At 36.7% G+C, this 27,685-nt stretch overlaps 2 protein-coding genes across 3 annotated transcripts in view; both read right to left on the reverse strand.

The window, feature by feature from the left end:
- The window catches only part of mettl22 (methyltransferase 22, Kin17 lysine), a 38,876-nt gene extending 25,467 nt beyond the window's left edge, over window positions 1–13,409 (reverse strand). The window contains exons 1-3 of the mRNA XM_062036365.1: window positions 13,315–13,409; window positions 6,446–6,605; window positions 2,947–3,127 (exon numbers count right to left, since the gene is read on the reverse strand). Of these exons, the coding sequence (XP_061892349.1) occupies window positions 2,947–3,127; window positions 6,446–6,551 (287 nt within the window). The 5' untranslated portion in view covers window positions 6,552–6,605; window positions 13,315–13,409. The remainder of the gene's footprint in view (window positions 1–2,946; window positions 3,128–6,445; window positions 6,606–13,314) is intronic.
- An 11,099-nt stretch (window positions 13,410–24,508) lies between these two features.
- The window catches only part of septin12 (septin 12), a 197,523-nt gene continuing 194,346 nt past the window's right edge, over window positions 24,509–27,685 (reverse strand). For both annotated transcript variants that reach the window (XM_062036323.1, XM_062036324.1), the window contains one exon: window positions 24,509–25,160. In XM_062036323.1, the coding sequence (XP_061892307.1) occupies window positions 24,995–25,160 (166 nt within the window). In that variant the 3' untranslated portion in view covers window positions 24,509–24,994. The remainder of the gene's footprint in view (window positions 25,161–27,685) is intronic.

Below are 27,685 nucleotides of genomic sequence, written 5' to 3' on the forward strand. Positions count from 1 at the left end.
CATTTTCCTAAACAAGAACTGTCTCTGATTTTATACTGTACCTGCTGCTAATCTGGACTGGGTTTTGCAAGTTGTTTCTTATTGGTTATTTGCTTTTCTGCACCAGGTTAGCCCATCAGTGGGAGCACGGTAACATTTTTAAGTACCTGCAGCATCATACACTTGTGTGTGTAAATGTGTTTTCATGAGGTTTCCTGCAGCATCATACACTTATGTGTAAATGTGTTTTCATGAGGTTTCCTGCAGCATCATACACTTGTGTGTAAATGTGTTTTCATGAGGTTTCCTGCAGCATCATACACTTATGTGTAAAGGTGTTTTCATGATGTTTCCTGCAGCATCATACACTTGTGTGTAAATGTGTTTTCATGAGGTTTCCTGCAGCATCATACACTTATGTGTAAATGGGTTTTCATGAGGTTTCCTGCAGCATCATACACTTATGTGTAAAGGTGTTTTCATGAGGTTTCCTGCAGCATCATACACTTATGTGTAAATGTGTTTTCATGAGGTTTCCTGCAGCATCATACACTTGTGTGTAAATGTGTTTTCATGAGGTTTCCTGCAGCATCATACACTTATGTGTAAATGTGTTTTCATGAGGTTTTCAAAAATAAAGCTCTCTTGAGGATTTATATTCAAGTTCATAGATTTGATATTTATATTCTAGTTGAAAACAGCCCTGTGAGGAATTTATAGTAAAGTTCATAAAAAGTTATTAGAATTAAAATTGATGGAGAATGTCAGACTATTTCATTCAGAAAGACTGTATGTAGGTTAGCTAGCTCATTTAGAATATCCTAAACTTTTTTTTGACCCTGCCTCTTAAAAGAACCGGAAATCGAGAATCGCCAGGAATCGGAATCGAAACAAAGAATCGGAATCGTTCGAATTCAAACGATACCCAACCCTAGCGATGAATAATATATTTATTTTATGCATTCTGAAAAGTAAATAAATACAATCAAAAGTCTGCTGACAATTGAGCTCTATTTTGCCTATAAAGCCCATAAAAAAACATCCAAACACCTTCATTCAGGTTTTATATTCATAATGTAAGTATATATGTAATGAAGTAATAAGCACATTTATAACAAAATGGAATATTTATGTATTTTGATCATTTTAATGTGGCGCATTAATTTCAAAAACGCATCACGTTTGCTTTTTTTTCCTGACATCACTGATTACTGCTCAGAGATATTTATATATATATATATATATATATATATATATATATATATATATATATATATATATATATATATATATATATATATATACACACACACACACACATACAGTACAGGCCGAAAGTTTGGACACACCTTCTCATTCAATGCAATGTTTTCTTTATTTTCATGACTATTTACATTGTAGATTGTCACTGAAAGCATCAAAACTATGACACCTGTGAAGTGAAAACCATTTCAGGTGACTACCTCTTGAAGCTCATCGAGAGAATGGCAAGAATGTGCAAAACAGTAATCAGAGCAAAGGGTGGCTATTTTGAAGAAACTAGAATATAAAACATGTTTTCAGTTATTTCACCTTTTTTTGTTAAGTACATAACTCCACATGTGTTCATTCATAGTTTTGATGCCTTCAGTGACAATCTACAATGTAAATAGTCATGAAAATAAAGAAAACCCGTTGAATGAGAACTTTATATATATATATATATATATATATATATATATATATATATATATATATATATATATATATATATATATATATATATATATATATATATATATATATATATATATATATATATATATTAGGGCTGGGAATCTTTGGGTGTCCCACGATTCGATTCAAAATCGATTCTTGGGGTCACGATTCGATTCAGAATCGATTTTTTTTTTTAATTCAACACGATTCTCGATTCAAAAACGAGTTTTTATTTTTTATTTTATTTTTTTATGAAAACAATGCACAACAATACCATAATAATGCAATACAATTTCAAAACAAAACCCGACCCAGCAACATTCAGAATAGCAATAAACAGAGCAATTGAGAGCAATTGAGGACACACAAACATGACACGGAACAATCTAAAAGTAGTGAGACAAAAATGAACATTATCAACAACAGTATCAATATTAGTAACAATTTCAACATATCAGTGATTACAAATCCCTCATTGATATTATCATTACAAACATTAATTTAAAAAAAAAAAAAAAAAAAAAAAAGAACAATAGTGTCACAGTGGCTTACACTTGCATCGCATCTCATAAACTAAATGTCTAATGATAATGTCAATGAGGGATTTTTAATCACTGCTATGTTGAAATTGTAACTAATATTGATACTGTTGTTGATAATATTCATTTTTGTTTCACTACTTTTGGTTTGCTCTGTGTCGTGTTTGTGTCTCCTCTCAATTGCTCTGTTTATTGCAGTTCTGTGTGTTGCTGGGTCGGGTTTGGTTTTGGAATTGGATTGCATTGTTATGGTATTGCTGTGTATTGTTTTGTTGGATTGATTAATTAAAAAAAATAAAAAAATAAAAAATTTTTATAAAAAAAATAAAATAAAAAAATCGATTTTTAAAAAAATGAGAATCAATTCTGAATCGCACAACGTGAGAATCGCGATTCGAATTCGAATCGATTTTTTCCCACACCCCTAATATATATATATATATATATATATATATATATATGTATATATATATATATATATATATATATATATATATATATATATATATATATATATGTATATATATATATATATATATATATATATATAGACACCTCGAATAAGCGGAAGAAAATGGATGGATAGAGTAATATATGTATGTGTCAACATGGTGTTAACTAAAATACAAAAATCTAACTGTATAAGTCGGATTTTGTCTGGTTTCTGCATGCATGAAACCTCTCACACACATCCTGACCAAATAGCAAGTGCTTTGAAGCTCTTCCCTACCGATGTGCAATGTCAAAATCTCCATCCTCGTCCAATCCAGATTCTACAGTCCCTTCACCACCTCCTTCGCCATCTTTCCGTAGCTGGACTCGTGTCTCAGTGTCACTGTTTTCTGTCGTCGGAGACCCTTTTTTGCCGTGCCTTTCAGCATCGGACAAAATCTCAAATTTAGAGGTGAACACTGGAAGAACAGCACAAAACATAGGGATGAATAATTTCACAAAAGAACGCGAGAGAAAAAATAGGGGAAAAGATATACAAACATAAGTACAGTTACACATACAAATAGGACAAAGGACTTCTCATGACTTCACCTTTACTTAACACTAACTTCTGCATCTGTTGGCAGAATATGTTGCCTCTAGAGGTGTAACGGTACACGTGTATTTGTATTGAACTGTTTCGGTACGGGGGTTTCGGTTCGGTTCGGAGGTGTACCGAACGAGTTTCCACACAAACATATTAAGTAGCCGCCTCCGCTTCCTTCTGCCTCTGTTTCTGTCAGTCCTCTACACAGCACCCAGGATTGTCCCACCCACACAGCCAATCAACAGTGCGTATTCAGAGCGCATGTAGTCAGTGCTCAGCTTTTAGCATGGAAGCATCAGGCAGCGGATTCTCCCCAAATGATAATAAACACCTCCCAGTCAACTACTAGTAACATCACTATGAGCCCGTTGACCTTATAGAAATATAAAAGGCAGCTCAGCTCGCTCGCAGTCCTGGCTTGAGGTGAAGGCTAATTCGCTTTTAGCGTAACGTTAGCTCATTTTGCGGTGTGTGTGTGTTACGGACAGCAAAGCCCTGTCTGTCTGTTATTTCACTTTACCTTTTTCTGTGTTGATTGAGCTGTGTTGAAAAAAAGGACATTATGTTAAATGAAGAGTTTCTGTCTCTGATAGTTGATATAATAATGTAACTGCATCATAAAGCCTACATCAGGGGTGTCCAAACTTTTTCCACTGAGGGCCGTACACGGAAAAATTTAAGCATGTGGGGGCCATTTTGATATTTTTCATTTTCAAACCTTAACAAAATATATGTTTTTTGTTTTTTTAACCTTTAGGGCTCCTGGGTACTATAAAGGGTCTCAGTCATTAAACTGTTAAAAATAAGTCAAATTATTATTATTTTTTTTAATTTAACGCTTACAGTAAATCTCTATATCAACTTGAGGTTGATATAAAGTAAAAAAAAAAAGGTTTTCTGTCAAAGACAACTTTGTTTTTTATAGTAAAACTGAAATATGCAGTATTTAGTAATTAGAGCCTTAAAAGATCAATAATGCAGGACACCATGGATTTTAATTATTTAATATTTTTGAGTAATCACAGTGAAAAGCTAAATAAAATCCTATTAAATATATATAATTTAGTCATCGATTCGTTGAATCTATGCTATGCGCAGAGGTTGTTTTTTTGTTGTTTTTTAAATAAACCTTTATTTATAAACTGCAACATGTACAAACAGCTGAGAAACAGTAATCAAAATAAGTATGGTGCCAGTATGCTGTTTTTTTTCAATAAAATACTGGATAGGATAGAAATGTAGTTTGTCTCTTTTATCCGATTATTAATCGATTAATCGAAGTAATAATCGACACATTAATCGATTAACAAATTAATCGTTAGTTGCAGCCCTACTTCAGATATATCTGTTGATTTTACATTTGAACTATTATTTTGTTTGTCTTATGCTCTTTTGTCAAATAAAACTTTGATGTTTTTATATGGCAACCACACAATATATGCATGATTTTTTCCACATAAAACATTTTAAAGTGATATTTTTAAAGTAATAATTCATTATAACATAGATTTTTAGTCTTTTTTTTTTTTTAGCAATGGCAAAAAAAAGAAAAATAAACAAAGACAAAAGAGAGAAAAAAAACGGCCTGCATGGCAGCTTTTGTGTCAACATTGCAACTTTTTCTTGTTAGATTTCACCTCATTCCACTTTTTTTAAATTTTTGCAATATTATCAATTTTGCAATTTTTGCAGAATGTGTGGTGGCCGGTAAACAATTAGCTGGGGGCCGCAAATGCGCACTTTGGACACCCCTGGCCTACATGATCAATCAATCAATCAATGAACTCCATGGTGTTCAGGGATGAATAGTCTCTCCTATTGCTATTGTACTATTTTTTCAGATATAGTTACATTAATCATTAGTAATGCAGCAGCCTAGTTTTGAATGGCAGGGTCCCTGCTATCACATGTTGATACAAATATAACATTTACATAATAAATCAACTACAGGCTTCCAAAATGCTGCAAATAAATTAAGCATAATGAGTTGACTTGAAACTGTTTAATGTTGCACTTTTTATATGTAGAAGAAAAGTTTTGTCATTTTATTTAATCTGAGCAACAACTTGAGGCAGTTTAATGTTGATTAACGTGGGCAGAATAATATAGTGTTCCCAATGTTAAAAGGATAAAGCCATTGTTTACAAATGTGGTAAATAAATAACCAAAAAATTTACACTACCGTTCAAAAGTTTGGGGTCACCCAAACTATTTTGTGGAATAGCCTTCATTTCTAAAAACAAGAATAGACTGTCGAGTTTCAGATGAAAGTTCTCTTTTTCTGGCCATTTTGAGCGTTTAATTGACCCCACAAATGTGATGCTCCAGAAACTCAATCTGCTCAAAGGAAGGTCAGTTTTGTAGCTTATGTAACGAGCTAAACTGTTTTCAGATGTGTGAACATGATTGCACAAGGGTTTTCTAATCATCAATTAGCCTTCTGAGCCAATGAGCAAACACATTGTAACATTAGAACACTGGAGTGATAGTTGCTGGAAATGGGCCTCTATACACCTATGTAGATATTGCACCAAAAAGCAGACATTTGCAGCTAGAATAGTCATTTACCACATTAGCAATGTATAGAGTGTATTTCTTTAAAGTTAAGACTAGTTTAAAGTTATCTTCATTGAAAAGTACAGTGCTTTTCCTTCAAAAATAAGGACATTTCAATGTGACCCCAAACTTTTGAACGTTAGTGTATATTTTGTTGTTTTCTTACTATACCGAAAATGAACCGAACCGTGACCTCTAAACCGAGGTACGTACCGAACCAACATTTTTGTGTACCGTTACACCCCTAGTTGCCTCCTATTAGCAAAATATATATACACTTTCCCTGTTTTTTTTATTGATGCAGCTAAATAAGCAGCTGGTGTAACTCTGCTGGAGTTCTACCTATAAATACATCCAGTCCACTAAATATACTACCAGTGTTAGTGTTTCGAATTCCAGTATAGAATTACAAACTATTTGTGACAAACAGGTGTGGCGCTTGCAGAGAGTCCCGACACGTGCAAGCAACAACATCAATGGTTCAGAATCTAATTTGCACAGTTCATAGCATTCCGCACTCAAAAGCTACCTTGAGTATATAGAATAGAATAGAATAGAAAGTACTTTATTGATCCCTGGGGGAAATTCAGCATGTTGTCTGGCAACATAGTTATGTATGCTGTACACAACCTACCAGGCTGTCCAACACTGTTGAGGCGCGTCATGAGGTGACGTGTGTTGGGACAGAGCATGTGGACATCTGACAGCACACTATCATGATTGAAGACGATCTGGTCCATGGCTGATCAATCATGGTCTTCAACAGTAAAAACTCAGTCTTCAGTCAGTAATATCTGAGGATACAGAGTATCAACAAGGATTTAGGTGCAATACAAGTCATTGAAATTAAAATAAACGTTCACAGCTATGACACAAGATGCTAATGACTTTGAAAACATTATTTATTTTGGTCTCAATGGGTTTACCCCTTGAACACAGCACATACAGTCACGGTCAAAAGTTGACATACACTTGTAAAGGACATAATGTCATGGCTGTCTTGAGTTTCCAATCATTTCTACAACTCTTATTTTTTTGTTATAGAGTGATTGGAGCACATACACTACCGTTCCAAAGTTTGGGGTCACCCAAACAATTTTGTGGAATAGCCTTCATTTCTAAGAACAAGAATAGACTGTCGAGTTTCAGATGAAAGTTCTCTTTTTCTGGCCATTTTGAGCGTTTAATTGACCCCACAAATGTGATGCTCCAGAAACTCAATCTGCTCAAAGGAAGGTCAGTTTTGTAGCTTCTGTAACGAGCTAAACTGTTTTCAGATGTGTGAACATGATTGCACAAGGGTTTTCTAATCATCAATTAGCCTTCTGAGCCAATGAGCAAACACATTGTACCATTAGAACACTGGAGTGATAGTTGCTGGAAATGGGCCTCTATACACCTATGTAGATATTGCACCAAAAAGCAGACATTTGCAGCTAGAATAGTCATTCACCACATTAGCAATGTATAGAGTGTATTTCTTTAAAGTTAAGACTAGTTTAAAGTTATCTTCATTGAAAAGTACAGTGCTTTTCCTTCAAAAATAAGGACATTTCAATGTGACCCCAAACTTTTGAACGGTAGTGTACTTGTTGGTCACAAAAAACATTCATGAAGTTTGGTTCTTTTATGAATTTATTATGGCTCTACAGAAAATGTGAGCAAAAATGCTGGGTCAAAAGTATACATACAGCAATGTTAATATTTGCTTACATGTCCCTTGGCAAGTTTCACTGCAATAAGGCGCTTTTGGTAGCCATTCACAAGCTTCTGCTTGAATTTTTGACCACTCATCTTGACAAAATTGGTGCAGTTCAGCTAAATTTGTTGGTTTTCTGACATGTACTTGTTTCTTCAGCATTGTCCACACGTTTAAGTCAGGACTTTGGGAAGGCCATTCTAAAACCTTAATTGTAGCCTGGTTTAGCCATTCCTTTACCACTTTTGACGTGTGTTTGGGGTCATTGTCCTGTTGGAACACCCAACTGCGCCCAAGACCCAATCTTAGGTTGTCCTGAAGAATTTGGAGGTAATCCTCCTTTTTCATTGTCCCATTTACTCTGTGTAAAGCACCAGTTCCATTGGCGGCAAAACAGGCCCAGAGCATAATACTACCACCACCATGCTTGACGGTAGGAATTGGTGTTCCTGGGATTAAAGGTCTAACCCAGTAGTTCTTAACCTTGTTGCAGGTACCGAACCTCACCAGTTTCATATGCGCATTCACCGTTTTTGTTTTTTTTCAAATTCAAGACAAAGTTATATGTTTTTTTTTACTGGTGCACAAAATGAACCGTGCATGAACATCACCTTGTTCAAAGAACACCACCAATACAGTGCATGAACTCACAACAAATTACAAGCCTGCAAATCAGTGTGACTTCTGCTGTTGCCTTTAAGGGACCAGATCAGATATGCGCCTTGGCAAGTGCCACTCTCATGTCATTTTCAAAGCAAAGTCTGTTCTTTGTCTTCGTTTTTATGTCCAGCATCCTCGAAAAGGATTGCTCGCAAAGATCTGTTGTAACAAATGGTATAACAAATTCCGGGGCTTTCTGAGCAATAACTGGATACTTTTCCATTTGTCAACACCAAAACGTTGAGAGCGTTGTTGTTCTGAAGAGTTGCTGTTGAACCTGGCTCTGCTGAATTTCATAATTTCGTCGAGGTATTCATCATTGACATTTGCTGTCTCAACAGCAAACGTGAATGGCTGTCTCACCCATGCTGGATATGACTCTCTTGAAGGGAAATATTCGTTGAGAGACTTTGCAAGCTCATCTAAGTGCGTGGAAATGGTTTGCTTCAGTTCCATGGGTACAGAAATGTCTCCGATTCCAGACACATCTCGTCGCTCACATGTTACTCCACTGAATGCCGGATGCTGAAATTGAGCTGTTTGGCCACGATACCCAGCAATATGTTTGGAAGAGAAAAGGTGAGGTCTTTAATCCCAGGAACACCATTCATACCGTCAAGCATGGTGGTGGTAGTATTATGCTCTAAGCCTGTTTTGCTGCCAATGGAACCGGTGCTTTACAGAGAGTAAATGGGACAATGAACAAGGAGGATTACCTCCAAATTCTTCAGGACAACCTAGAATCATCAGTTGACGCAGGTCATATCGCCTTGTCTCTGCTCTGTCTGCGTCACGGCGGTGTTCGGCCTTGGCAGCCAACAGGCCAAATCTGGACTCAACACTGATAAAGTCGGCTGGCAATCTTTTGGACTGCCAGCTTTGCACAGATACAAAAATACCACTTCAGCACAATTGACAATAATTTATAGCAATGGCCCTTAAGCATAAAGTTAGTGTGATAATATATACATAATTATTCTAACAGTTTTACAAGCCTTCTTATTGGTAGGTTTCAAAAGACAGCTTTTGCTTCTCACCGGGCAGTCAATAACTTAGAAACAATTATTCTAACAACAACCTAAAATCATCAGGTTGGGTCTTGGGCGCAGTTGGGTGTTCCAACAGGACAATGACCCCAAACACACGTCAAAAGTGGTAAAGGAATGGCTATATCAGGCTAGAATGAAGGTTTTAGAATGGCCTTCCCAAAGTCCTGACTTAAACGTGTGGACAATGCTGAAGAAACAAGTCCATGTCGGAAAACCAACACATTTAGCTGAACTGCACCATTTTTTGTCAAGAGGAGTGGTCAAAAATTCAAGCAGAAGCTTGTGGATGGCTACCAAAAGTGCCTTATTGCAGTGAAACTTGCCAAGGGACATGTAAGCAAATATTAACATTGCTGTATGTATACTTTTGACCCAGCACATTTGCTCACATTTTCAGTAGACCCATAATAAATTCATAAAAGAACCAAACTTCATGAATGTTTTTTGTGACCAACAAGTATGTGCTCCAATCACTACATCACAAAAAAAAAAAGAGTTGTAGAAATGATTGTAAACTGAAGACAGCCATGACATTATGTTCTTTACAAGTGTATGTCAACTTTTGACCACGGCTTCTTTCTTTCTTTCTTTTAGTTTATTTCGAACATGAACACATTTACATCATAATACATCACACAATTTCATATCATTTCATTTACATCATGCCCGAAAAGGAGTAGGAAGAAGCAAAGCTTATTTAATCCTACCCCTTTCCCACTTCAAAGCGTTTACAATTATATAAAATCATTTACTGACCTTTTTATACAATAAAATAACATCTATGAACTAGTATATACAACAGTTTTGTAATATGTAATTAATTAATTCAGTCATTATTAACATACTGAGATGAAGAATATTTTCAATAAGGTTGGAAGTTTTTCTCAGAATTCTTCTTCTTCGTACTTTGTAAGCACTATTAATTTAAACAACCTCTTAAACTGGATGATGTCAGTACAATTTTTAACTTATTTACCAAATCCATTCCATAATTTAATTCCACATACTGTTATGCTAAAAGTTTTAAGTGTTGTACGTGCATATAAATGTTTTAAATTATTTTTTCCTCTAAAGTTATATCTCTCCTCTTTAGTTGAGAAGAAATGTTGTACATTCTTTGGTAGCAGGTTATAGATTGCTTTGTACATCATTTTAGCTGTTTGCAATTTTACCAAATCACCAAACTTTAATATTTTTGACTTAATAAATAAAGGGTTTGTATGTTCTCTATATCCAACATTATGTATTATTCTAACTGATCTTTTTTGTAACATGGTTAACGAATGTAGCGCACATTTGTAGTTATTTCCCCATATTTCTGCACAATAACTCAGATATGGTAACACTAGTGAGCAGTAGAGAATATGAAGTGATTTTTGGCCCAGGACGTGTTTTGTTTTATTCATTATTGAAATGTTTTTTGCCACCTTATGTTGTATGTTTTGTATATGAGATTTCCAGTTCATTTTATCATCTATTAATACTCCCAAAAATCTGGTTTCTTTTACCCTTTCGATATCTACTCCATCTATTTGTATTTGCGTATGATGCTCTTTCTTACTATTACCAAATAGCTTTATTTTAGTTTTACTGAGATTCAAAGATAGTCTGTTTTTGTCAAACCATCTTTTTAATTTGTTCATTTCTTCTGTTATTATTTGTATTATCTTCTGTGTGTTCTCTCTTGAACAGAAAGCAGTTGTATCATCTGCAAATAAAACTAACTTTAAGTCCTTTGTAACTTTACAAATGTCGTTTATATAAAGATTAAACAATTTTGGTCCCAGTATTGATCCCTGCGGCACACCACAGGATATATCTAGCCGTGTTGACATATTTTCACCCATCTTCACATATTGCTTCCTGTTGGTTAAATAGCTTCTTACCCAGTTCAATACCAAACCTCTGATGCCATATCGTTCTAATTTTTGTATTAAAATATCATGATTAATTGTGTCAAATGCTACCGCACATTCTTTACCATCTATTGCATTGGTAATTTCCTCTGTTATTTTAATTAATGCTATTGATGTTGAGATATTTGCTCGAAATCCATATTGGTTCTCCACGAGCGTCCCACTTTTGTTAATAAATAAATCTAATCGACTATTGAATAATTTTTCCATGATTTTGGAGAATCGTGGAAGTAATGAAACTGGTCTGTAGTTAGTAAACTGGTGTACGTCTCCATTTGATTGATTGATTGAGACTTTTATTAGTAGGTTGCACAGTGAAGTACATATTCCGTACAATTGACCACTAAATGGTAACACCCGAATAAGTTGTTCAACTTGTTTAAGTCGGGGTCCACTTAAATTGATTCATGATACAGATATATACTATCATATATACTATCATCCTAATCCAGTCATCACACAAGATAATCACATTGAATTATTTACATTATTTACAATTAGGGGTGTGGAGAGGGGGGGGGGGGATATGGACATCAAGTAGTGGACATAGAGAGAGAGAGAGAGAGAGAGAGAGAGAGAGAGAGATCAGAAGGCATAAGAAAAAGAAAAAGTATCTGCATTTGATTGTTTACATTTGATTATTAGCAATCCGGGGAGGGTGTTAGTTTAGGGTTGTAGCTGCCTGGAGGTGAACTTTTATTGCGGTTTTGAAGGAGGATAGAGATGCCCTTTCTTTTATACCTGTTGGGAGCGCATTCCACATTGATGTGGCATAGAAGGAGAATGAGTTAAGACCTTTGTTAGTTCGGAATCTGGGTTTAACGTGGTTAGTGGAGCACCCCCTGGTGTTGTGGTTATGGCGGTCATTTACGTTAAGGAAGTAGTTTGACATGTACTTCGGTATCAGGGAGGTGTAGCGGATTTTATAGACTAGGCTCAGTGCAAGTTGTTTAACTCTGTCCTCCACCTTGAGCCAGCCCACTTTAGAGAAGTGGGTAGGAGTGAGGTGGGATCTGGGGTGGAGGTCTAGAAGTAACCTGACTAGCTTGTTCTGGGATGATTGGAGTTTAGATTTGAGGGTTTTGGAGGTGCTAGGGTACCAGGAGGTGCATGCGTAATCGAAAAAGGGTTGAACGAGAGTTCCCGCCAGAATCCTCAAGGTGCTTTTGTTGACCAGAGAGGAAATTCTGTAGAGAAATCTCGTTCGTTGGTTAACCTTTTTGATTACTTTGGTTGCCATTTTATCACAGGAAAGGTTAGCCTCTAGAATGGAACCTAGGTAGGTGACCTCATCTTTCCTGGTGATGACACTGTCACCTACTTTTATGGTGAAGTCATTGACTCTCTTAAGTTTGATGTGGGACCCAAACAGGATGGATTCTGTTTTACCCAAGTCCATTCTTATAGATTGAAAATTGCAAAAGTCGTACCATTTTGTCTGGGAATTTTCCGGTTAAAAATGATACGTTGGTGATATATGTCAGAGGTTCTGAAATGTCTTCTATAACCTTTTTTATCGTTACCATATCTATTCCATGACAGTCGGTTGAAGTCTTGGATTTACAATTTTTTACAATTTTGATTATTTCTTCTTTTGTTACACTTTTAAGAAACATGGAATTGGGATTTCTGTCTATGAGCTCACTCAAGTCCTCAACTGACCCATCATCTGCATTTGGAATTCTTTGATCCAGATTTGTTCCGATATTAACAAAATAATCATTGAAACGTTCATATTGTCATTTTTTGTATGTCCATCTAGAAAGTGGGGTAATCTTTCTTAGCACCATTTTTAATGATGCTATTTAGGATGCCCCATGTTGCTCTCATGTTGTTTTCGACTGTAAGTGAATGCACTCAAAATGCTACGTTAACTATGGGAATGTGTGAATTGAGACGCAGATCAAGTTCCCAGCATTTTAATGTACACAATGACGCAGTTACATCATATTAACTTATTATCAACGTTCATATTTAACAAATGCCAAATAAAAACCTTGTGACGTCTGGCTTGAAATGAGTGTTGATGAAATGTCTATTGATAGATTGACGTGCTATACATACACATACACACGACATAAGGTGCATATTACAAACAGCATATACTAAATTGTTTAAAATGGGGTTTATCATGTCAAAAAGTTGCATTATAAGGTTTAAAAAAGTGAAAAATGCTGACCTGAGAGAAGCTCAAAGCAGGCGGCACACACCCCCTAAACGTGGTGCACCGTCGTAACTCCTCCGGGTTAATCAAGACCATTTTTAAGTTCCGGCTTCTTCTTCGTTGGAGTGTTATGGCAGTTTGTAGTCTTGTTTGCTGCATTACCGCCTCTCACAGACAGTTTCAAGACGTGGGATATGTCACTTTAATTATATTGTTGTTGTTTTTTCTCGGAAACATTTAACAAAGTTGATTTTATTTTTATTAAAAAAATAAATTAGATCCAGCCCACAACCAGTTCATCGAACCGTGGCATATTCTAAAAACAAAAAAAATTAAACAAGAAAAAAACAACAATAGCAGCAAAAATAAAAATAACAGTGTAAGTGGACTTGCCTTTGTGTGATGTTAAGTTCCTGTTATACAGTTAAACCTTGAGCTCTTATTTTGAAGGCGCTAAGAGCGGAAGTGGTGACACGTTGTGGTGGAGCGGAGTTTTGAAAACAAACGAAATAAATGTTTGTACTAAATAAAATAAAACATCGTTCAGGAGCAAGTGTTTGCACTAAATAAAAAAAAAAATCGTTCAGTAACAAGTGTTTGTACTAAATTTAAAAAAAAAGAATCGTTCAGTAAGAAGTGTTTGAACTAAATAAAAAAAGAATATTTTAGTAACAAGTGTTTGTACTAAATAAAAAAAAGAATCATTCAGTAACAAGTGTTTGCACTAAATAACAAAAAGAATCGTTCAGTAAGAAGTGTTTGCACTAAAAAAAAGAATAGTTCGGTAACAAGTGTTTGCACTAAATAAATAAAAAAGAATCGTTCATTAAAAAGTGTTTGCACTAAATAAAAAAAAGAATCGTTCAGTAAAAAGTGTTTGCACTAAATAAAAAAATAATCATTCAGTAACAAGTGTTTGTACTAAATAAAAAAAAGAATCGTTCAGTAAGAAGTGTTTGCACTAAAAAAAAGAATCGTTCAGTAACAAGTGTTTGCACTAAATAAAAAATAATCGTTCAGTAACAAATGTTTGCACTAAATAAAAAAATAATCGTTCAGAAACAAGTGTTTGCATTAAATAAAAAAATAATCGTTCAGTAACAAGTGCGTTCACTAAATTAAAAAAAGAATCGTTCAGTAAGAAGTGTTTGCACTAAATAAAAAAAGAATCGTTCAGTAACAAATGTTTGCACTAAATAAAAAATAATCGTTCAGTAAGAAGTGTTTGCACTAAATAAAAAAAGAATCGTTCAGTAACAAATGTTTGCACTAAATAAAAAATAATCGTTCAGTAAGAAGTGTTTGCACTAAATAAAAAAAGAATCGTTCAGTAACAAATGTTTGCACTAAATAAAAAAATAATCGTTCAGTAAGAAGTGCTAGCATTAAATAAAAAAAGAATCGTTCAGTAACAACTGTTTGTACTAAATAAAAAAAGATTCGTTCAGTAAGAAGTGTTTGCACTAAATAAAAAAATAATCGTTCGGTAACAAGTGTTTGTACTAAATAAATAAAAAAGAATCGTTTAGTAACAAGTGTTTGCACTAAATAAAAATTAATTTCGGGAAAAAAAAAAAAAATTAAATTAAATTAAATTTTTAAAAAAAATAAATAAATAAAGTGGTCCTCGTGTAAAACTGGAGCCTCCGTGTATGTTATTTTGTAGTTTTATACAGTACAGGCGACATATATAAACCCTCGGTTACAAGAGAAAACGTGAAAATTTAACAGAAGGGCAACATCCATCCATCCATTTCCTACCGCTTATTCCCTTCGGAGTCGCGGGGGGCGCTGGAGCCTATCTCAGCTACAATTGGGCGGAAGGCGGGGTACCCTGGACAAGTCGCCACCTCATCGCAGCAGAAGGGCAACATTTACATTGGAAATAATGAACATGTTCCACAAAAAAGACCCATAGCCGCTGGTTCGCCTGTTGAACAACTGACTGGTGCAATGCTGCCACCAAGTGGTTAAAAGCTGCATTTCAACGGGGCCTGTCAAATATATAACAAGCATCATTGGACCAGACCAGGGGTCGGCAACCCACCATGTTGAAAGACCAAAAATACACCAAAAAAAAATCTCTAAAAAATGAAAAGCCTTTTATAAGTGTTACGATGGAGGCAACACATGATGTAATGTCCATTGTAGCTATAATAGCCTACTATCAAAATGACTATGGGTGGCAGGCTGACGCAAATCTTGACTGACAGAAATGTGGAAATGTAAAATGTATTCTTCACATTTTTACAACTTTGGAAAACATTAGTAAAACAGAGAATACTTAGAAGGTGAGATAACTCTTGGAAATGACTGGCTTAGAATAGCCAAAGGTACAAATGTGTGCGTCCAAGTTTAAGGAAACGGCAGGCTGTCTTCTTCTAATGGATTTATTACAATCTTTGCAAGCCGGGTAATGTTTGCTGTGGTCTGGAACAACATGGCACACACACAACTATGAGAAATGCAGCCAATATTACATACAGATAATGTGTCATGAGACATGCATATTCAAATTAAATAGACAGAAGACATAAGTAAAGGAAATTAAATTAGCTTGAATATACTTACAAAGCAGGCATAATGATGCATTATGTACATGCAGCTAGGCTAAATAGCATGTTAGCATCATGCACTGACCAAATATGCCTGATTATCACTTCAACAAGTCGATAACATCAACAAAGCTCACCTTTGTGCATTCACACACAGCATAAAACGTTTGGTGGACAAAATGAGACAAAGAAGGAGTGGCATAAAACACGTCTTTCTGTGGCAGCGTCGGAGAAAGTTGCACATGCAAACAAACTATGGTTAGTTCAAGGACCACAACATTTGTGTCATGTTTGTCCTCCTACAGAAACCATATTGAAACAAAAAGATATATATTTACCTCATATTTTTTCCATTTTCATACATTTTTGAAAAACCTCCATGGAGCCTGTCTTGTTTTTAATGAATACTTAGGGCTACTTTGCTACTGTATTTTATGTTGGTCATTAAGGTGGTACTTGGAGAGCCACATGTTTTCTGAGGTGGAATATATTTACTAGGGCTGTGAATCTTTGGGCACAACACGAGTCGATTAGATCTAGAATTTATTCAAATTGATTCTCAATTCCAAAATCAATACTTTTTTTTTTTTTAAATAACTTTGGGTGCCAGTTGTATGATTAAGTACATTCCTCCGTAAAATAGACACAAAAACTCTGATACATTTCCCACGGAGCCCCTAAAGGGACATGGGGGAATGTTTTTTTTGCGCACGCAAAAGTTTCTCGTGCGCTCGAGATAAATATCTAAAAAATATATTTTCCCCATGTCCCTTTAGGGGCTCCGTACATTTCTTATTTTACTTGAAAGAAAACTGGTTTTGTTTAATAAAATTCTACCCAAACATTTACTAAAGTGGCTGAACAGGACAGATTTTGGGAAAATGTAAAAAAATTAAATCAAATAAAAATATGTACATATATTTTTTAATTACAATAAAAAAAAACATTTTTTTGTTGTTGATTTTTTTCGATTAAAAAATAAATAAAGAAAAAAGAAAAAAGAAAAAAACAACTATATATATATATATATATATATATATATATATATATATATATATATATATATATATATATATATATATATATATATATATATATGTATAATTTTTTGTTGTCGTAAATGATTTTTTTCAATAAAAAAAATAAATACAAAAATACAAAATAAAAAAATAAAAAATATATACCCGGCTGGCCTGGGAACGCTGGGGAGAGGGAAGTCTGGTCTTCCCTGCTTAGGCTGCTGCCCCCGCGACCCGGAAGAAGATGAATGGATGGATGGATATATATATATAAATATATATATATATATAATTTATTTTTTTTATTGAAAAAAATCAACAAAAAAAATCTTTTTTTTGGTGTATTTAAAATATACATATTTTTTATTTGTTTAAAAAAAAAAAAAAAAAAAAAATATATATATATATATATATATATATATATATATATATATATATATATATATATATGTTTGGTTTTTTTACATTTTCCCAAAATCTGTCCTGTTCAGCCACTTTTGTAAATGTTTAGGTAGAATTTAATTAAACAAATCTAGTTTTCTTTTAAGTAAAATAAGACATTTATCACAGCTTTTTTGTCTATTTTATGGAGGAATGTAGTTAATCAAACAACTGGCACCCAAAGTTATTAAAAAAAAAGTATTGATTTTGGAATCGATCAATTAATTCAATTAAGAATCGTTACAAATAAGAATCACAAATCATTCGAAAATCAATATTTTTTTGGACACCCGTAATATTTATGTAAAGCGACAGTTCTTTTAGAGTTATTTGCCATGAGGCGCCACATTGAGTGGGAGTGCAATATTTCCATACCTGCGTTGCACGTGACATCACGTTGGCAAGGAAACAAGCACACAGACACTCAGCCGGACTTCAGCCCAAATATTTTGCCTTCAAGGACAACAGCAAAAAATGTGTCAATGGGCATTTTTAAAAGGTGGTGGAGATCTTCACCCTTCATTAGTGACAACTAGTTAGTATTGCAGACATGCCATCAATGGTTTACTGAGCTTAAAAGGGGGCCTTGTAAATATGTATTGCATCTGGGAAACCACCCTGTGGCGGGCCAAATTTGGCCCCCGCACCCCACTTTATAATAATTAAAAATAATATAATAATAATAATAATATATTTTATTTGTAAAAAGCACTTTACATTGAGCAAACAACCTCAAAGTGCTACAGTGTATTAAAAAATAAAATAAAAAGATAATAAAAATAAAAATAAATAAAAACTAGAACAGCCTATTAGCTAGAACTAGTATTCATATATCTAAAAAAAGGCTTTTTAAATTTTTTTTAAAAGAAAGGTTTTTAAGCCTCCACAGTCTGTGGTGCCCTCAGGTGGTCAGGGACAGCGTTCCACGGACTGGGAGCGGCGGAGCTTAGGTCACCCCTGCTATGGATAATGTTAAGTTTTCAATACCAACAAAACAAGCATGCCTGATAGAAAGCGTTCAAAAGTTAGGCTCCACTATTGAAAATGCGTTAGCTCGATGCTAATTTATAAAACCCAAGACCGGTGAAGTTGGCACATTGTGTAGATGGTAAATAAAAACAGAATACAATGATTTGCAAATCCTTTTCAACTTATATTAAATTGAATAGACTGCAAAGACAAGATATTTAATGTTCAAATTGAGAAACATATATATATTTTTTTGGCAAATAATCGTTTACTTAGAATTTCATGGCAGCAACACATTGCAAAAAAGTTACCGCAGGATAATTTTTACCACTGTGTTACATGGCCTTTCCTTTTAACAACACTCAGTAAAGGTTTGGGAACTGAGGAGACACATTTTTGAAGCTTCTCAGGTGGAATTCTTTCCCATTCTTGCTTGATGTACAGCTTAAGTTGTTCAACAGTCCGGGGGTCTCCCTTGTGCTATTTTAGGCTTCGTAATGCGCCACACATTTTCAATGGGAGACAGGTCTGGACTACAGGCAGGCCAGTCTAGTACCCGCACTCTTTTACTATGAAGCCACGCTGTTGTAACACGTGCCTTGGCATTGTCTTGCTGAAATAAGCAGGGGCGTCCATGGTAACGTTGCTTGGATGGCAACATATGTTGCTCCAAAACCTGTATGTACCTTTCAGCATTAATGGTGCCTTCACAGATGTGTAAGTTACCCATGTCTTGGGCACTAATACACCCCCATACCATCACACATGCTGGCTTTTACACTTTGCGCCTACAACAATCCAGATGGTTCTTTTCCTCTCTGGTCCGGAGGACACGACGTCCACAGTTTCCAAAAACAATTTGAAATGTGCACTTGTCAGACCACAGAACACTTTTCCACTTTGCATCAGTCCATCTTAGATGAGCTTGAACCCAGCGTTTCTGGGTGTTGTTGATAAATGGCTTTCGCTTTGCACAGTAGAGTTTTAACTTGCACTTACAGATGTAGCGACAAACTGTAGTTACTGACAGTGGGTTTCTGAAGGGTTCCTGAGCCCACGTGGTGATATCCTTTACACGCCGATGTCACTTTTTGATGGAGGGATCGGATTTCAACACCTCCCAAATTCGGTAATCAAAGCGTCAACCAAGATGCACGTTACAATCAAACAGCTGGTGTGCGATAAGTACAATATTTACAGTACACACACTTTGTGGGGCTCAGCAGAAGACAAGACTGGCACAGACTACTTCCTGACTATGGCAACACACAGAGGACAAACTGAAATGAATGAGTAAAGGCAAACGTGGCTTAGTGTAAGAAAGAAGTGGACAGCACAATTGTCACTATCAGCTCAGTGTTAAATGTATTTATTTTATTTTATTAATAAACAAACATTTATTACCACATGAACACACACAAAAGTACTGAATAGTGGTATGGATGCCCATCCTTACTAAGAGGTCACATGTATTGTACTCACCCTTTTTTGGACATTAATGGCCGTGTCGACTCAATTCGAGAGGACAATACAATGACATCGTTACACAAGCTGTACAGTGACTACTTTACATCGTGTCAAAGTGTATTTTAGTTCGTAAAAACAAGACCCCATCGAAACAATTTGGGGTGTGTACTCACTTCTGAGGTACTTCACGTGTCATGTTAGGTCAGGGACAAACATTGAAGCTCCATAGCAGGCAAAGCTTTCCTTGGATATAAAAAAAAAAGGACTTATGAGTAAAATAAATTAAAACGGGCCACATTGTTTGTGGAACTGATCGGGTTGGGTCTCTCGGAGAGGACTAAAGTTGCATGGATGGTGACAAAAGACGCGGTATTTCACAGATAACCATGGCAACGGTACACCGGGTGCAGGAGATCATTGAATTCTGAAGTTTTACCCTGCTAACACCAAAATAAGCAACCACTCCGTGTGCTGTTAACCACTGAATACACTGCAAAAAGTCAGTGTTCAAAAACAAGGGGAAAAAAATACAAAAATGAGGGGTATTTTACTTGAACTAAGCAAAATGATCTGCCAATAGAACAAGAACATTTGGCTTGTCAAGACTTTCCAAAACAAGTCAAATTAGCTAACCTCAATGAACCCAAAAATACCTTAAAATAAGTATATTCTCACTAATAACAAGTGCACTTTTCTTGGTAGGAAAAAAAAAGACCTTTTTGCTCAATATGTTGAAAAATATTCTTAAATGAAGTAAATGCTAGTGCCATTATCTTGACATAATGATATTACATTTCTTGAAACCAGCAAACTTATACTAAAAACTAATTTATTGTTCTTAATGGAAAGCAACATCTTGTTACTCTCGGGGTCTCCTAGCCGCTCAGGCAAATCATATGGTCTAAAAATGCATTTTTCCATGGATAACATGACATCATCACGCCAAGTGCGTGCTCTTTCAGTCAATTAGTGCGCATATATACAGCCCGGCCCCCGGCCAAAATGTTTTTTTATTGTAATTTTGAAGAACTTATCTGAATGTGCATGAACTATTTCTGTTCAAAATTGTTAGAAATGTGAAATGTTTCAATATTAACTGTCAGTTTACTGTACTGTGCCAACTGTACTACTATAGGAGTACCTATTTTCGATTGTTTCATTGAAAATAAAACAGCAAAGTCCATTTGGCTGTCATCTGTTTTAATTATGAGACACAATTGTGTCAAAATCATGATTTGTTTTATTTCATGCTTGAAATAAGAAATGATGACTTTAAAAAAGTAGTTTTATACTTGTGAGTGTTGATGACACAGCTTTGCAACAGTTGATATTCTAGTTTCAAGCATGTTTTACTCAATATAGGTCATCAAATCTCAGCAACAAGCTGTAATATCTTACTGAGATCATTTAGGACCAAAACCCTTAAAACAAGTAAAACATCAAATCTGCTTAGTGAGAAGAATTATCTTATCAGACAGAAAATAAGCAAATATCACCCTTATTTGAGATATTCAACCTTACTTAGATTTCAGTTTTTGCAGTGTAATCCTCATTTTAACCTCCTACAAACACGAGTATTTTTGTCATAAAACATAGAAAGTTAATACTCAGAGGGTTTGGATTTACATAGCAGCTTCAGCCTCAAAACCAGAAATGTGAAGACTACAAGTCATGCATGCTCAATTCTTGCCATGTTGTGTCATACTCGCGTGTTGGTGGAATAATCCGGATGGATTGGAGTAAGGCAGGTAGGTGTTGGTCCGGAACTCATCCCTACACTTAACAGTCGTGGTCAAAAGTTGACATATACTTGTAAAGAACATCATGTCATGGCTGTCTTGAGTTTCCAATCATTTCTACAACTCTTATTTTTGTTATGTTTACTAAGGGGAGGTGACGGCAACAGACACCAGGGGGCACATATGTACAATGATTTATTATATATATATAGTCATCCATCCATCCATCCATTTTCTACCGCTTATTCCCTTCAGGGGCGCTGGAGCCTATCTCAGCTACAATCGGGCGGAGGGCGGGGTACACCCTGGACAAGTCGCCACCTCATCACAAGGCCAACACAGATAGACAGACAACATTCACACTCACATTCACACACTAGGGCCAATTTAGTGTTGCCAATCAACCTATCCCCAGGTGCATGTCTTTGGAGGTGGGAGGAAGCCGGAGTACCACTATATATATATAATAATAACAAACAATACTACTAAACTATAGAATGGAGTGTGTGACCAAAATACAAGAGTGTGTGTTGTAAGACTATGTGCGTAATTAATTGTTGTGGGTTACCGTGATGTTGAAACGAGGAGAGGGAACAAGGCAGGAAGACAGTCCGAGGGGAAGGCAGATGATCCAGGGCGAGAGAGAGGCGTCAGGAGGTCCGAGTCCAAAGTGGGGGTCGAGGATCGAGGAAGGCAGTCCAAATCACAAGGGAGCACAATGGTTAAGACTCGGGAAGGAAGGTACACCAAAGAGGTAAACTAAGTTCCCGCGAGGATCCTTGGGTCCACTGGTCCTTTTATCCAGCTCGCCCTCATCAGTCCGAGGTGTGCAGATTGCCGATTGTCTGCAGGTTTGTGAGCGGGGGGGGGGGGGGGCGTGTCCGGGCGAGCAGCCAGAGGAGGAACTGTGACACTCAGTTGCAGGAAGGAAGCTGGTTCAGTGACCAGAGAGTGTACTTTCAAGACGCTACATGCACAGCTTTCACTTCTATGACCCAATCCAAACAACATTCCCTAGTCATGGCGTACAAAAAAAAAAAAAAAAAAAAAAAAAAAAAGGTCACACATAACACAAAACCTGCTCACTGAACTGTGTGGATATTATTTAAAAAAAACAGCCAACCACCATTAAAAAAAAAAATCTAAAGTACACCCATTTAAATCCGTTGCAAGGCATGATGGGAAAAACGCAAAAAAACTCTCTTCGCACTTATTCATATTAGGCGCATTTTGGCTGCTGATTACAAAACTTTAAGAAAGTTGTCACAAAGGTAAACAAAGTAACTTTTACATACTCTTAATATCCAATTATAGTAGTTATTAATTATATATCCATTATAGCATTACAATATGTACACATATATATATATATATATACAAACCCCATTTCCATATGAGTTGGGAAATTGTGTTAGATGTAAATATAAACGGAATACAATGATTTGCAAATCATTTTCAACCCATATTCAGTTGAATATGCTACAAAGACAACATATTTGATGTTCAAACTGATAAACATTTTTTTTGTGCAAATAATCATTAACTTTAGAATTTGATGGCAGCAACACGTGACAAAGAAGTTGGGAAAGGTGGCAATAAATACTGATAAAGTTGAGGAATGCTCATCAAACACTTATTTGGAACATCCTACAGGTGAACAGGCAAATTGGGAACAGGTGGGTGCCATGATTGGGTATAAAAGTAGATAGAAATGCTCATTCATTCACAAACAAGGATGGGGCGAGGGTCACCACTTTGTCAACAAATGCCTGAGCAAATTGTTGAACAGTTTAAGAAAAACCTTTCTCAAGCAGCTATTGCAAGGAATTTAGGGATTTCACCATCTACGCTCCGTAATATCATCAAAGGGTTCAGAGAATCTGGAGAAATCACTGCACGTAAGCAGCTAAGCCCGTGACCTTCCATCCCTCAGGCTGTACTGCATCAACAAGCGACATCAGTGTGTAAAGGATATCACCACATGGGCTCAGGAACACTTCAGAAACCCACTGTCAGTAACTACAGTTGGTCGCTACATCTGTAAGTGCAAGTTAAAACTCTCCTATGCAAGGCGAAAACCGTTTATCAACAACACCCGGAAACGCCGTCGGCTTCGCTGGGCCTGAGCTCATCTTAGATGGACTGATACAAAGTGGAAAAGTGTTCTGTGGTCTGACGAGTCCACATTTCAAATTGTTTTTGGAAACTGTGGACGTCGTGTCCTCCGGACCAAAGAGGAAAAGAACCATCCGGATTGTTATAGGCGCAAAGTGTAAAAGCCAGCATGTGTGATGGTATGGGGGTGTATTAGTGCCCAAGACATGGGTAACTTACACATCTGTGATGGCGCCATTAATGCTGAAAGGTACATACAGGTTTTGGAGCAACATATGTTGCCATCCAAGCAACGTTACCATGGACGCCCCTGCTTATTTCAGCAAGACAATGCCAAGCCACGTGTTACATCAACGTGGCTTCATAGTAAAAGAGTGCGGGTACTAGACTGGCCTGCCTGTAGTCCAGACCTGTCTCCCATTGAAAATGTGTGGCGCATTATGAAGCCTAAAATAGCACAAGGGAGACCCCCGGACTGTTGAACAACTTAAGCTGTACATCAAGCAAGAATGGGAAAGAATTCCACCTGAGAAGCTTCAAAAATGTGTCTCCTCAGTTCCCAAACCTTTACTGAGTGTTGTTAAAAGGAAAGGCCATGTAACACAGTGGTGAACATGCCCTTTCCCAACTACTTTGGCACGTGTTGCAGCCATGAAATTCTAAGTTAATTATTATTTGCAAAAAAAAATAAAGTTTATGAGTTTGAACATCAAATATGTTGTCTTTGTAGTGCATTCAACTGAATATGGGTTGAAAATTATTTGCAAATCATTGTATTCCGTTTATATTTACATCTAACACAATTTCCCAACTCACATGGAAACAGGGTTTGTATATATATATGTATAGGCTATATCAGCCTTTAATTAACCCAAACCCAGTCAAAAAGTTTGGACAGCCCCGATTTGAACAGTATGCAATTTATTGTTGTCCAAGTGAGTGTTTACATAAAAGAGGATGACTCTGCTTCTCAAGTCAACCACAGCTCGCGAGCACTTGAGTTTAACGTAACAATTACGTTTAAAGGCTAACTGTGTGGACTGTACAGGGGTAGCACTCGGCGGGCAACTCATTTGAACTCGGAAGGGGTTTGAAAGTGGGTTCGGGTGTGGATCTACCCGCCAATATTTCCTGCTGATTTGGCATTTCACATTCGCCTTCGCGTAGCAGACGGCGAGGAGTTGAGATAATACTGTGCCTACCTGACCGCGCCGATGACGCCCGTTTATGCAACCGTAAAACAAAGAAAACGCAAACAAAAAATACTCACGCGCCCCATAAAAAGCTTTCATGAAAAATAACCAAATAGTTGGGCAAGGGGAGAGACAGACACGTCTCATCCCGGGTGGGTGAAGAGCACGAATCCAGGACCATAGGGCCGACCGTGGCATCAGAGGTGGCTGTCTGATTCCGATTTGTCGGCAGTTCCATTTTCCAGTGGCCCCTGGAAAAGTCCCTGTTTGATGAAGTTGATGTTGCACTCGTTGAGCCGTCGCACGCGGTATGTTTCGTAGTGGATGTTGTGTGTCACGTCTTTCAGGTCCTGCAAGTGAGACCTTCACAGGGAGAGCAAAAAAAAAAAAAGTTAGGATAGGATAGGACTTTATCGTCATTGCAACAAGTACAACGAAACTATGTTTTCACCGTCGCCAAAGGCGCCCCCGTAAAAGGTGGGAAAAAGGTAAAACGCTGGGGAAGAAGATGAGTAAAAAAATACAATCTAGACTGGGCTCGTAAGAGGGCCTAGTCTGGAGTGGGAAAAAACCTCCATGCAATGCACACATAAACATGTTACATTTAATCACGACAACTCGCAAAAGAGGGGGAGGGGGAGTTGGGGCCCTGGAGGTCGACTGCTGCTATGAAGCGCTGCCAGCCGTCCATTACCCAGAAGGGGAATCAAGCGGTGGTGAAGGCGTGGCGTGTGGGAGGGGGTGTGTGTGTGTATATGCCCATTGTCTTGGGTGTGTTGATGTAGTGTTCATGTTTATGTTCTTCTGTCCTCTGTGTTTTTATTCTATTTTACTGTTTTAATTGGTTTTACCCTTTAAAATCGTTTTTAATCATATTTATTTATTTTTTATATTGTTTTTATATTGGTTTTCTATTCATTTATTTTTTTGTTTTTATTCAGTCATTGGTGGAGCATAATATTGTTTTTAATATTGTTTTTAACATGGCTGTGCAGCACTTTGGAAACATTCTTGTTGTGTAAATGTGCTATATAAATACAGTAGATTGGATTGGATTCATAGGCCGGGGGCCGTTCTGCATGCAAGCAAAAGTTCGACTCCAGGTGTCGTTGAGGAGGGAGGGAGGTCAAAAGCGTTCATCATTGAGGTGTCCTCGGGGGATGTTTTCAGAACAGCCTGCTCCTGTTGTTGGAGCGTCAAGGCCATTGGAGGGAGTCAAATCGTAGATTAGGATTTTTGTTTTTCCGCGAGCAGACATCTGTTCTATTCGTCCATGCTGGCCCTCATATCCAATTTTTCCCTTACCAGCTTTTCCATGATGTGATCCATGTTGCGATTCAGTTCAGAAATCGCCCCAGTCTGTAATGCCACAGCCCGGCCCAAACCTTCCATTGCGACGAACAGCCTTTGGGCTCCTTGAGTGGCTGCCATCAATTTAAGAATTTGACGATACACCAGAGCAATGCCCATTCCAATCAGCAGGTGCCCCGCGATCACGGTTAACAAATAGGCAGATGTCTTCCACATCCTCGATGGAAAGGACTGAGAGGCACATTATTCTCCATTTATCCCAGGAATCTCTCAGGGCAGCCAGGCCCCCCAGAACCTCTTTTCCTCGTCGAAAAGATTTTGTCAATTGAGTCGAGAGTCCAGCTGATCATTTCCATGTCTGATGTTTAGATTTGGAGGACAGCGCAAAGAAAGAGGCTTCAAAAAAAGTGTAGACAAGACAAAAACAAAGAGAGCAAGCAGGGAGAAGAAGGGAGCGGGAAAAAATGCGACCGCCCTCACCAAGACAGAAAAGATTGTTCATTCATTCATTTAGTTTTTCAGCGGTAAAAAAATGGATGGAAGGCATTTAGTTTTTCCATTTACGCCACATCACACTTTAAAGATTGCAGCTTTGATATACATATCGAATACTAAATGAGGTCCTAAATCAGGGGTGTCCAAACTTTTTAACCTGGGGGCCACATTGGGCTAAAAAAAATGTGGCCAGGGGCCAAATACGTGCACATATGATAGCTATATAATTAATATAATGGATATTATTTTGTGAAAGTTTACTTAGGTGACAACCTTCCTAAAGTTTTGTAATCAATCAGAAATATCAAGCAGGAGAAAGTGTTTTACATTTTTCCCATCATGCACTATAATGGATTTCAATGGGTGCATTTTTGATTTTGTTATGGTGTTCGGACGTTTTTCGGATTATCTACAATGTTCAGTGAGCAGATTATGTTATGTGTGACCGTGTGTGTTGACATTTATGTCGCATTTTGTTTTGCACCATGACTAGGGAAGGTTGTTTGGATTGTGCCATATAAGTAAATGCTGTGTTTTAGCGTCGAAATACATTCAAGGGTCAATAATTTGAGTAACTCACATTGTACGCAAGATGGCAGCAAATATGTAGCATTCATATGCTACATATCAGGGGTGTCCAAACTTTTTGACCTGGGGGCCACATTGGGCTAAAAAAATGTGGCCAGGGGCCAAATACGTGTACATATTATATATTAATATGATGGCTATATAATTAATATAATGGATATTATTTTGTGAAAGTTTGACTCCGACCAAAATGCAACATAAAGGTCGACACACATGAAAAACGTCCAAACACCATAACAAAATCAAAAATGCACGCATTGAAATCCATTATAGTGCATGATGGGAAAAATGTAAAACACTTTCTCCTGCTTGATATTTCTGATTGATTACAAAACTTTAAGAAGGTCGTCACGGAAGTAAACAAGGTCGTAGTCAAACTTTCACAAAATAATATCCATTATATTAATTATATAATGACCTGGGGGGCCAAACTTTTTGGCCCCCCAGGTCAAAAAGTTTGGACACCCCTGCTATGTAGCATATGAATGCTACAT

Source organism: Entelurus aequoreus, linkage group LG25, assembly GCF_033978785.1.
Source record: "Entelurus aequoreus isolate RoL-2023_Sb linkage group LG25, RoL_Eaeq_v1.1, whole genome shotgun sequence".
Classification (NCBI taxonomy): Eukaryota; Metazoa; Chordata; class Actinopteri; order Syngnathiformes; family Syngnathidae; genus Entelurus; species Entelurus aequoreus.